At 41.6% G+C, this 13,276-nt stretch overlaps 1 protein-coding gene across 1 annotated transcript; it reads left to right on the top strand.

Annotated features, from left to right (window-relative positions):
• The first annotated feature begins 1,615 nt into the window (after positions 1-1,615).
• On the top strand, positions 1,616-12,838 carry lmx1a (LIM homeobox transcription factor 1, alpha). The gene is made up of 7 exons (XM_047343143.1): positions 1,616-1,794; positions 8,445-8,665; positions 9,168-9,361; positions 10,171-10,248; positions 10,686-10,770; positions 11,086-11,280; positions 12,528-12,838. The coding sequence occupies exons 1-7, from the start codon at positions 1,616-1,618 to the stop codon at positions 12,668-12,670; spliced, it is 1,095 nt and encodes a 364-aa protein (XP_047199099.1). The 3' UTR covers positions 12,671-12,838.
• The last annotated feature ends 438 nt before the right edge of the window (positions 12,839-13,276 follow it).

Here is a 13,276-nt window from a genome sequence, read left to right as displayed (position 1 = left end):
TAAAGAGTGGAGGAACATCCTGTACCGCAGAAAGTAAGTAATCTGGATCAAGATCGATCTTCTGTCTTCCTTGTATGTTCATGCTCTAGCCACTAGATGGCCCCCACGGAGTACAAGCATAAGCTCTCAGAGACAGACACATACACACGCACACGCACACGCACACACACACACACAGATTCCAGCCTCTCAGACGTGCAGACTGTCTGCGGGCCACAGCATCAGGGGCTCCTCTATTGTGAAGATTAGTATAGAGGTGAAATGTCAAAATACAAAAATACAATGGTACATTACAACGATAAGTAGGATCCTGACTTGATTCACTTATCACAACAGTAAGAGCATTAATGTTGACTCGTAAAGTGTGAAAACACCGAGTAGGAATGCCAAGCAGAAAAGGAATATGTATATAGGAGTATACTGGAGTGTCGAAAATAATTATAATAAAGTCACGTTTTTTTTCAAAAATAATACAGATTATAAACTTTAAACACATAGAACTTTCCCTTACAATGTTACAAAGTGCTCCATCGGACAGATAAAATGAGAATGAGAAATTGAAAATGAACATCTGTCTATTTATCTGTCTATCTATCTATCTATCTATCCATCTATCTATTTGAGAAATATGCATCCCATAAAGTGACCTTAAAAGTATGAAAGTTTGACCTTTTAACCTGCACTTCACTTCCTGAACATTATCATTAGTTTCTAATGGAGAGAGAGAGAGAAAGAGAGAGAGAGAAAACTCCTTCCATGTGCGTCTCTGTAACTCTACCATTCAGTGCGGATGGGAGGAGAGAGAGTGAGCGAGAGAGAGACAGTGGGACGGAGAGAGAGAGAGAGGTAACCTGCACCTGCACATGGAGGAAGTCTCTCTCTCACTCTCCATCCCTCCTTCCCGTTCACTCCTAATAGGATAATTGATAGATAATCTAAACAGTCGATAATTGTGGACTCAGCGAGGTCGAAGTGAACCAATCATCAAAGGAGAAACTTTGATGATTGCTCTTCTCTGCGAGTCGGAGCAGAAAGTTGCAGCAGGACTCTGAGAGCATTCAGGAGATGCTCGGATGAGAAGAAGTGCGAGTTAAAAACCTAAAACACTTCTCTACCTTCACTTCAGGATCACAGTTTACAGGTAAGAGCTTCGTGCTTTTATTTTGAAAATATTAAATTGTCTTTTAGTTAACTTTGATCAGAATCCTAATTTCTTCTGTTGGCATGTGGTGGTGGATTTACCATCGCTATTTAAGTCACTAGGATTTGATTATATAATTGTATCAATCAGCTTTATAGGAGAACCTAGATTTAAATATACTTTTTTTTAAACTGATACATTTCACTGAGATATTTCATTTTCAGCATTTCTTTTCCTAACCTAAGCTTTGGTCAGTTTAAAATACTGTCAAAACACTTACGAACAAAACGTAATAAGTCTAAGTGAATAATCTTAGTCTGATGATTTTAAAATGATCTATTTAAATGAACTGTGGTTTTCAAAAATATTTTAAAGATGAAAATTCGCCTTTGGATGAGGCTTCCTCCATATTTCATTTCTATTTGCTGGTTGTAAAAAAGTGTGTTAATGGCAGGAGGTCCCGTCAGTGCAGGTATGGATCAGAAGGCGGTGTGTGCGGGATGTCACCGCATCATCACAGACAGGTTCCTGCTCAGAGTCACCGACGGCCTCTGGCACGAGGGCTGCGTGCGGTGCTCGGCGTGCGGGGACGCGCTCAACAACTCCTGCTTTCTGCGGGACCGCAAACTTTACTGCAAGCGGGACTATGCTGAGTGAGTACAACTCCTCCACTGCTGCGTGTCTGGTTCCTGATGTTACAGCTGAAATACTGAAACACTCAAACACACACATATAACTTTATTCCCCCTGATTGGTCAGTAGTTGGGCTGTTGAAAGGTTTAGCTAAAAATTAATTTTTAGACGTATATGGAGACAACAAATGACAAATAACCCCAAAATTAACAAAGTACAATTTGGGATGGTGGGGGTATGTTTGGAGACCTGGTCACTGGCCTGAATCCCTAAAACAACCCATGGCAGAGCATGCAGAGCAGAAACTTCATATCATTTCAACATAAACATCATTTCTGTTATGTGTCTAATCTAAGTTGTAAATTCAAACTAAGATTAAACGTGCAGGACTAAATGAAAACAAACAAAAAAACGCTCCAGAATGTAAGAATACATAAGATATAGACACATATTACTTTTTTAAAGTTTGTATGATGGTGTAATGAGTCAGGATGAAAAGAGATTTTCCAGATCGCTCTTAACTGGTTTTACACCGAATGTGATTTCCCCCCTCAAATGTTCAATTTAATGCAATTCAATTTAGGTTAAAATATTTAAATGTTCTTTTCATTGAATTAAGTTAAAAATCTTTTTAAATAAATTATTTAATAACCTGAAGATGTCAGAGTAAAGTGCAGTATATATTCATTTATTTATCATAATTGTTTTGTTAAATATATTTCAATTAAAATATAGGGTTAGGTATACAACATGCTAAATATTTTGAAATCAACTGCATTCCTTTTTTTAATATATATTTTTGTCGTGTAGTCCATGTGTATATGTCGAAGTAAGGGTTTGCTCATGGGTTGCAAACTGCAAGTGGCGCAATTATGCTTTCTCCTGTAGAAAAGACCTTGATGTTGTTGGCCTATAGTCCAGAACATAGTTGAAATGTCTAATTATACAAGTTAATTTTTAAGATTTTTTAAATTTTGGTTTTCATTGTTATGTTTTAAAAAAAATGTTGGCCCCTTGACAGAAAGTGATCGTCTGATATTGAGGCAATTTTCTCAACAGAACCCTTGTCCACGTCTGACCTTGACTAAGAATGTGTGTGTTTCTGTGTGTGTCCGTGTGTGTGTGTCAGCAAGAGAGAGAGAGAGAGAGAGTTGGGAAACAAGTAATCTCTTCAACTTAATGTAAGCCTATGTATTCCTGCTTGGTGTTCTTCTGTACAAATCGGTAGATTTTGTCGATCATGGCAAAATAAATGCATTATATAGTGTGTGTGTGTTGTAGTTGTGTATCAGTCTGTGAGTGTATAAGGTGTAAGTTGACGTCCAGGGAACTTGGCACAGAGCGCTCAGAACAAGGTGACTGTAGGAGGAAGGGATGGCGAGGGAGCTGGAATGTGAGACCACTATTGCATACTGTATTCACACACACACACACACACACACACACACACAAAACAACATGGTCACACCTCCACACACACACACACACACACACAACACACATACACATACAGCACACGACCAGGGGTAGAGCTCAACTGACACGTTGTCAAAATGTGTTAAAATTTCGAGGCCCGCTGGCGTGGCAACTGCAAGCTGGGGACAACATATGGTCTCGTAGACGAAGCAGCCCCCCCACCCCACCCCCACCAAAAACTCCCAGCATCACCCGTCGCCCGACTCCCTCACATCACCTAATCCCCCCATTCTTCTTCCTCCAAAAACATGCTCTCACCTAAACAAGAGCCAAGACCAAAACTGTACAAGCCGAACGGCGGCAGCTCCCATTATTTCGGGAACAATTTAGCGATGGTGGTTGTGCCAAAGCTTCAGGGATGCAATGAGAAACGTTACGCAGAACACTCACTGGTGCAACATACGCCCCGCCATCGTGTTCTTAGTCCCTTAAAGTCACAGTGCTGTGGTGTTAGGAGCGCATGGGCCTTCTCAAGTGCAGCATTTGTCTGCGGAACAGTTCAAACATGCCCTTATATCAACATTTTAACAGTGTTTAAAGGGAAATTTATGAAGCATTCATGAATTACCAGATGATTCCAAGTGTTTATAGTGTGATCAGTGGAGATAATAGGACTTGGCCAGAGCAGGACGGAGAGGTAATTAGGAGAGTATAACCATATGTCAGAAGGTCTGGTGCATCCCTACAAGAGGGACGGTGAGGATAGTGCAAACTTCTTTTTTGCGGGACAGTGCGCTCCATGAGCCCTGGCGCTATGTTCCGTGGCATCTGGAAAGCTCCGCTCGCAGCAGCCCCTGTGTCGAGCGACGGGACGATGCCCGGCCAACCATGAGATATCTGAACTGACCAATTAGCAGGAGGCCTGGTGCCAGAGCTTCCACCTCCGAGTTCTCCCACCTCCCTGTCAGGGGCTGTGGCCCCCCCTGGACAGCATGAGAGCACCTCCTCTGTCCATGATGAGTGGTTTTAAACTGTGACAGTGGGAATGATTGTTCCGTACTGGGACAACCACACTGTATCTTCTGAGTCCTGCTTTGTTTTTCCTCTTTGCTCATGTGGTAAATCAGCGTCAGTCACATCATCAAGTCGATCGAAGCCAAAGACAAAAACTTACACGATTTGCTTCACTGCAAATTCTTCTGTTTGCTTGAATCAACTATATAACTAGTAACAAACAGTAACAACATTATTATTGAATCTTACGATTAATGTGTACATTGCTGCCAAATAAGCATGCTGAGGGTTTATATTAAAAATGATCTTATTCAGAACATTTAGATTGTATCAAGTATGATTAACAATATCAAATAAACAACATCACCACCCAAAAAAAGAAAAGAAAATGAAAATTCACATTTCGTTGACAACAAAAATAATTAAAAGAAATTAAAATTAAAGAAAAAGTGTGTGATGTAATAACAAATGGGACTTTGCTCTCTGAAACTGTTTTTGTTTGTATGGTTTAGTCTTTTTCGACACATAGTCTTCAATGGATCCATGTTCATTAGATATCGGATCATTTATTAGCAACTCCGCAAATATGGTGCCTGTTGAACAAAACCACTATAAGCTTCAATAATGTTGTCATTCGGTACAGGGGTATTAATGGAAACAGGTTGTAAGTGCAGGGTAGTCCTGTTCATTGGACTGTAATTTTAGATGCTGTGTATCAATTACTGAATCAAGAAAACTTTAAAATATAACAATATGGAAAATGTAATTTGGAGGAACTGAGTAAATTATTTCCTTGATAACATCAGAATGTTTTTTAAAATCTTAATTAGATTAATAATTCACTCTTCATCAATTATATACATGGTCAACACAACTCGGATTAACCCACAGTCCAACTGATACTGTTTATGTCATGAGCAGGATGAAGCTTTCAGAATCTCATTAAACCGCACTGGTGATATTCATGGGTTTGGTTTGAAGTGCTTTATCACTGGCATCTCAGAAAATAACTTTTCTAAATGTGGTAACTCGTTTATATCTTTTAATGTTTGGATGATTTGATTTTCTATTTTCCATTATTAGTAAATTGCTAAATCTATCCATTATTATTACTTTTTTCATTATTCCTTATTTATAATAATGGCATTTTGATTCTGTCATGATGTAGTGATTACAGTCCGTCAGTGTTTCTCCCCTGACGTGACTGGATTGTACATTTAAATGGTTTGTCAGCCTGACCTGTAGCAGCCCACAGGACATTATACACTCAGCCTGTAATCTAATGACGCGTTATGCAAATTCCTGTCTGACAATGTGATGTTTAGGGTTGGTTCGATTTTCAGTAGGTTTAGATTCGGCTCCATGGTTCAGTGGACAGGTTCAGATCAGAGCTGTGACTGACGGTGCACTTGACCCGCAGATCTGTATCTGATACACAGCCTCTGTTGGGGTGTATGCGGGTTCAGCAAAGGATCCAGGTTAACCTGATCCAGAAACAGGATCTGTCTCCCTGCTTGTCCGGCAGACCAGCAGTGTATGTTTGCCCGACTACGAAAGGTCAGCACTGAAGTCAAGACAGGAACAATGAGGGAGTAGGTGTGTGTGTGTGTGTGTGTGTGTGTGTGTGTGTGTGTGTGTGTGTGTGTGTGTGTGTGTGTGTGTGTGTGTGTGTGTGTGTGTGTGTGTGTGTGTGTGTGTGTGTGTGTGTGTGTGTGTGTGTGTGTGTGTGGATGTACTCGTTTTTGTTACTTCTTTGGGACTTTTTCCATTATTAACATTGATCTTGTCAGGAACAGTACACCTCATGGGGACCAAAGCCTGGTCCTAATGAAGCAAAACATCATTTGTAAGGTCCTGGTTAAAGTTAGAGCTCAGATGGGAATTGTGCTAAAATTAAGATTAGAGAGATGTTTTTTGTTGGGCTGTCCACGATGAATGGAAGTCAATGCAAAGTCCTACTAAGGATTGCTGCCCAAAAAACAATGTGTGTGTGTGTGTTTGTTTGTGTGCTCCAGGTATTACTCATGTTGCGGGGACCTGAATCTGTTTACACAGTCCCGTTATGGGGACCCGTCTAACAAAGAGCAAGTCTTTATAATGCAAATCATTTTAAAGTGAAGACATGTTTTCAGTTTAGGTTTGGGTTTAGGTTTGGGTTTAGGTTTGGGTTTAGGTTTGGGTTTGGGTTAGGCAATTAACAGCTATGTTTAAGGTTACATTAAGTCTCCAGGGAATCAATGTAAGTCAATGCAATGTCCTCTGAAGTCATTAAAACATGACAGTGTGTGTGTGTGTGTGTGTGTGTGTGTGTGTGTGTGTGTGTGTGTGTGTGTGTGTGTGTGTGTGTGTGTGTGTGTGTGTGTGTGTGTGTGTGTGTGTGTGTGTGTGTCGCTGAACACTTAACATGCTGCACATCTACTCTGAGTCGACTTCCCCGTGCTGTGTCAGTGCGGAGGAGTCCAGGATTCTGCTGACTTATTGTGCCGTAATGATCTTGTCACTAATTGCCATGTCTAAATCCAGCGTGACTGAGTGTTCCCGCTCTCCTGGCGGGGCCCCCGGGTCAATCACGTCAGCGGAAACTCTGAAATATTAAACACCTTGAGCTGCTCCATAAGCATCGGAGGAATTCTACCTTTGCATTAACAACGCTTTAGAGTAGTGGGGATAATGAGATAAACTGGACGAGGCGTATAATGGAAAAGCAATTCTCGAAACATGAACAATCTCACAACATTAAGGCCCATATGTTCTTCATCGCTGACATCCAGCATCAGCATCATATTTAGACATTAAAGCAGGTGTGGCACTTTGCTGTATCATAGAGTGTTTTCTTCCTTTGAACATACTTCATTGCATCGTCTGTTGCCGCAGGAATGCACATACCACAGACGGTATGTTGGCCATATTAAAGTGCATACCATTGAGGCCGTGGGGCAGAAGACTCGGATGGGTCAAGCAGCCCGACTGACCCTCCTGAGCTTCTGGGAATGGGGGCTTTACCGTTTCCTTAGCGACCCCACAGCAACAGTAAGAGGTCCCAGAAATGTTTGGCTTTAGGATGTTGTTCCTCCACGGCTTCTGACAGGGACGTCTCAACCTGGGTGTTTGCTTTATGTTTAGTCTGTTTATTCTTGTGTTGGTTTTCTTGTAAATATTGTTTTGTATTTACATTTAAGAAACCTCAGCAAACCCCTTTTGCTTTTTCTGTATATATTTATACTTTATACTATAATTATTCTTTGAATTTACTTTGTAACATTTTTAACAGCAACTTTTTTCTTAGAATTATCCCTCTGAGATGTGAGTAACAGGCCAAGACAATAGACAAAGACAACAATGAAATAACTGGTTAAAGTTTCTGTAAAAATAAATAGTGTAACTGCAGGATGTTTTTCATTATGGTTGTGTTTGATCATATCTGAAGTGGAACAAACAGTGGCCATTATCCTATGATTCCTAATGGGCCAATCTGACTTTTTAAGCTTTAAGCACTAACCAGCTCCAAGCTCCCTATTCTTATGTGAAAGCTAAAAAAAAAAAAGCTGTCACTTTCTCATGCGTCTGTGCTGACTGCTCTGGTGACCCAGTCAGGGCTGGAGACAAATGCCAAATCCAGAATGATGACGCATCATCCTGCATGACAGACGCAAAATGCCGAGGTGCCAGCCAGCGGACAATGGTCCTGCTGCTCAGGGGCTGGCTCTGTCTTTGTCCTGCCCTGGTTAAGCAGACTTAGGGATAATTCTGCAGATAATTCTTGGGCCCGGCGGCTCAGCCTCTCCCACCGGGAGACCTGGTTCCCCCCCTCTGCCTGGAGCCATGGCCTGCCGAGAGCCTTTCTCCTGCCTCCCCAGGAGCGCAGCCTCGGACATGGCAGCCGGAGCCACGGCAACAGTCTCTGGGGCTATAAGCCCACCAGTGCCGGTTGCCAGGTGCTAAGATGCACACCCGCCATGCTTAGGGTATGTGTCTGAGTGGCCTGGGCCTGAGGAGGAGGAGGAGAGGGGAGAAGTCAGACTGGCAGTTGTTTTGAGTGACACTTCGACTCAGCAACATTCCTCAAGTCAACCAAGCATTTTGTTTGTCTCATGGAGCCTCTTCTTACTGAGGTGCTCCTCAAGTGTCTCAGCTTTACCACATCTAAACAAAAGCATTACCCTCTGTTATTGACTGAACTCTCACAGTTCCTCTCTATTTCCCCCCCTTGCTACTCCCACACCCTCCTCTTCCTCTCCAGTCTGTTTGCGGTGCGTTGTGGGGGCTGCTCCGAGGCCGTGTCTCCTACAGAGCTGGTGATGCGTGCAGGGGCCGCTGTGTTCCACCTGCGCTGCTTCACCTGCAGCGCTTGTTCCTGCCGCCTGCAGACCGGAGACCGCTGTGTCCTCAGGGAGGGACAGCTACTGTGTGCCAGAGAGGACTACCACCAGTGTCTGGCCAGTCCCACCTCCTCTGACACAGGTACACGCTCTGTATGTGTACAGTGTGTATGTTTGTTTGTTCATGTACAAATCACTGGTTCACAGATTCAGTATACGCAATACTGAGTAGGCAAAGGGTTAGTGTTGTTGTTATATGACTGTTGGATAAATAACCCATTAAAAGTAACATAAAAATTATATAAATGAAGCATATAGAATCTAGAAATACCCATTAATGATTTTTTAACGTGAGTTGTTCCTGTAACTCAGCCAGACAAAAAACATTTTAAGTGACAGAACTCCTTTACTCTTGATATGTATAACTAATGGTGTTTTCCATCTACTTATTAAGAATGCAATGAGTTGTTGATTCTAGATTATTGAAGGGTATTCTGGGAAATGTAGGAAACCACAAACTAAAGCAGAGGTGGTGCAAATCAAAGGAAAGAGTGCAATTAAGGAATGAATCATCTCAGATTGAGAACAGTTTTGTGTGTGTATCTGTGAATAAACATCTTCTCGATCATGTGTGCCCACTACAGGTAAAAGTGATGATGATGAAGAAGATGAGGAGGAGGAGGAGGAGGAGGAGGAGGAGGAGAAAGTTACCGGCAGACGAATCAGATCAGAAGACCTGGAAAGTAAACGTCCAAAAAGACCTCGCACTATTTTGACCACCCAACAAAGACGAACCTTTAAAGCCTCCTTTGAGGTCTCGTCCAAGCCCTGCAGAAAGGTAGTGTGTGTTTTTTTTGCATCAGAGATTTTTCACTTTTGTTCGTGAACAAGAGTAGACAACAACACCTGATCCATGGACGTTGGTGGAAGGATCTGGTGTGGGTCAGAAAATAACCTCTTAAAAAGGTTTAATGGATCTTCATTAAAAAAAATCTGACACATTAAGGGAACTGATATCTGTGAGAGTGTAAAATTTGGTGCAGCTTGATTGAATGTAAGGGGACTACTGGGCCTTGGCAAAGGTATAAATTTGACATTTTATTTAATAAGTATGGAACCTTTTTTTGAAAGTTAACAGGATGTGTCTTTTAAAAAATAATTAACAGAAATAACATAAGTAAAAATTTTTAAATGATGAGGTGCACTCATTTTATTTGCAAGTAACAGCAGTAGATCAACTTCACAACGTGGACAGCAAAACAATGGAATCTGTTATTTGGCTTTTCTGCAAGAACTGAAAAAACATTTCCTCTGAGCATAAATAGAGAAGTTATTCACGTGTGGCACATTTTCTTTCTATATATATATATCAAATGCTATCGGTACTATACTGTAATAGTATATATACTACATATGTATATATACATTGCCAAAATTCTCATAAATCCGACTAAGTAAAGTAGAGATTGTAGAGATATATTTTAAAGGTTAAACAATCAAATAGTTTTCCCTTCCTCCTTGTTTGAGGTGGACTGTTGAAGTGATACTGATTTTTTAACCTTCAAATGTCCTCCTCTTTCTTTCTGTTTTCATATTTTTTCATTCACCTTTTCTTTCTTTGTCCTTCCCCCTGAATCTTAATCCAAGGTAAGGGAGACCTTGGCAGCAGAGACTGGCCTGAGCGTCCGGGTTGTGCAGGTCTGGTTCCAGAACCAAAGAGCCAAGGTAATACACAATGTATTAATACACACACACACACACACACACACACACACACACACACACACACACACACACACACACACACACACACACACACACACACACACACACACACACACACACACACACACTAATAAAAGGACTCTTTCTGCACTGTATTTGTATGCCAGGGTGGAAATCAGCCTGGTTATCTCTACATACAGGAAACCGATGACATCTCACTGTGAGATGGCTGTAGATTAAACCTCATATTTCCTCACAAAGTGGGCTCATGTGTGGTTTGACTCCTCCACTGAAAGATGTCCTTTACCTTGATGTTAATACTTTGCAAGTGCGTGAACACGCTCGTATGGCTGGGTGGCAGAGGGACTTTGCACTAAGAGGCTGATTTTACCTGTGTGTGCAGCCTCACTGTAATGTCTGGTGATGCATGTTTCTAGATGAAGAAATTGGCGAGGAGACAGCAGCAGCAACAGGAGCAGCAGCAGACTCAGGAACAGCACGAGCACCCGTCACACCATACAGGTATTATACTGCAGAAAACTGCTTTAATACCCATGAGTTAGTCATGATCAGTGTGTGTTAAGAGGAAATTACATCAGATGTACCCCTTCCTTTTGGGTCATAAGAAATAGCCGATTATAAAGGCAGGAGATGTTGATGTACCAGCTTTAAAATGTGTCTGAAAGAGACATGTGTGCATATGAATGTCACAAAAGTTCATCCACAGACCTAATAATCAGTGACAACATCATGACATTTCCATCACACTGGCACAAAAGCTCAGCAAATGTCAAAAACATGTTGCATGTTGAGATATGTGTCTGCTGTGTCCCACAGCGCCCCCCTGTGGTGGTTTGCCCTCTGAGCTGGAGCGCCTGGGCTCCTCTTATTCCCACAGTCAGCAGCAGCAGAAACAGCAGCAGCAGCAGCAGATGGGGTTCACCACACTGGAGCAGCAGGACTATGACATGGACCCCTTCAGACAGGGCCTGACCCCACCTCAGATGCCCGGGGATCACATGCACCCCTACGGTAAAGAGCTCAGCGCCGCACCACCATGATGTGGAGTTAGTGAGGTGGATGCTCACAGGGTTGAGTCTCTGTGATTAGTGAGGCAAGAGACATGATTCCATAGCATTGATATTGGAAACATGAAACCTGAAGGTAATTCATGAAATTGTTATTTTAAAACACAAAATACACAATATTCTATTTATTATAATAGGACATTTATTTTTGTATATATGGATCCCAGTTAACTTCAGCATTGTAGCAATGTTTCCTGTGGTACTGCTTTTTTCCTCATGCTGCAGAATAACTTTTTCAGGTGTAATGTAAATTATGGTTGATATTTAGGAAAAATTTGTCCAGATATATATTTTAAATATAATATTGCTCAAACTGCTCAAACAGCAAACATTTCTAAAATGTAATGTTTTCTTTTCACAAATTGGAATTTGCAGATATTCCTGTTTGCAGAAACTTCAACTTCAAAATATTTTCCAGTTGTTCAAAATTCATTTTAAGGGTAACCATACACTAGGAATGTAAAAATATAATAAAATCAAATGTAATATACTTTGATACAACAACACCACAAAAAACAAAACTTTACAAAGATTCTACATTTATTGAGTCTGAGTCAGTTATCACTCTTGTCTTAAAAGTGAATGCCTTCAGTAGAGTGCATACAAAGGCCCAACGTTCCCATCATATTCTATCAAGCTGCACCAAATTGCACACATAGATATCAGTAGCCTTAATCTTTCTGATTGTTTTATTAAGATCCATGAATTATTCCCTGGGAAAACTGGGGAAATGTTTTTTTAAAAAACCCTCATCCCACAATGATGAAGAAAATTAAAAATAAATTCCTGGATCCGTCCCCTGATCTGCAGCCACATAAAAACTGTTTTGGGTTCTTCCCTGACCCTAAACCACACCCCTTCACCAAGTGTCATGGTAATCCGCTTAGTAGTTTGTGTGTAATGCTGCTCATTATCAGACAAACCAATGAAAACACAACTTCAGTCTCCAAAATCACCACATCCTAAATTGCCCACGATGCACTCATGCTCTGATTAGAGACCCCACCCACCATCTGCTGCCTCCTAATTGTCCACTTCTTTTAAATCCCACATCTCCAGTTCGCTGGCATCACCGGGGTTATTTTTTTGAACTACTCCCTCCACATCCAGAGAAGACTTTAAAGCTAATTTATGATCTGGTTATAAACGAGTTACTGACTGAGCAATGATGTCGTCTTTTTTTTTTTTTAGGCTTCAAGGGCCTGTACGGTGAAATGGACAGAGAGCCTCTTTGTCATATGGCTGACAGGGACTGCCTCTCCCTGGGCGGCTCCTCTCTTCTTACTCCTATTGACTGTCTCTACTCCATGCAGGACTCGTACTTCACCTCCTGAGAGGGAAGACTGGCCTCAGTAATCTGGTCTCGTCATCCATTTCTCCGGACAATGCACAAGGTGGCTGTGGAAGTTGGTGTAAAAATATCACCCAAGGAATGTGGCTACACTGTGATAGCATTCAATGGAGTGTCAATCTGTCGCAGTTCAATCATTTCAGGATACACACACACACACACACACACACACACGCACGCACACACACACGCGCGCACACACACACACACACACACACACACACACACACACACACACACACACACACACACACACACACACACACACACAGGTAGGTGCAATAAAGGTACTTCAATAAATAATTGGAACTGGTGTACAAGCAGATGGGCAAGGAATCCAAAACAGGAACAAGAATCCAAAAGAAGGTTGCCCAATCCAAAAATAGGAACACAGAAAAACTATGACCATGCACGGACGAACTGACGGAGGAGTGTAATGCAGCGACTCAGAAGGCCAGGTTCTAGAAAAAGTTAAATCAAATACCACTGCAAGAAAGAAGCTTCCTGTCAGACATCACTCAACAACCGTGGCACCCGTGGAGGGTACATCAATCAAACCATCAATTAAAAGGCAACATGAATTATATTC

Source organism: Hippoglossus stenolepis, chromosome 14 (genome assembly GCF_022539355.2).
Source record: "Hippoglossus stenolepis isolate QCI-W04-F060 chromosome 14, HSTE1.2, whole genome shotgun sequence".
NCBI classification, from domain to species: domain Eukaryota; kingdom Metazoa; phylum Chordata; class Actinopteri; order Pleuronectiformes; family Pleuronectidae; genus Hippoglossus; species Hippoglossus stenolepis.
Note: the sequence above shows the minus strand (reverse complement) of the source record. Positions and strands in the feature narration are given on the sequence as shown.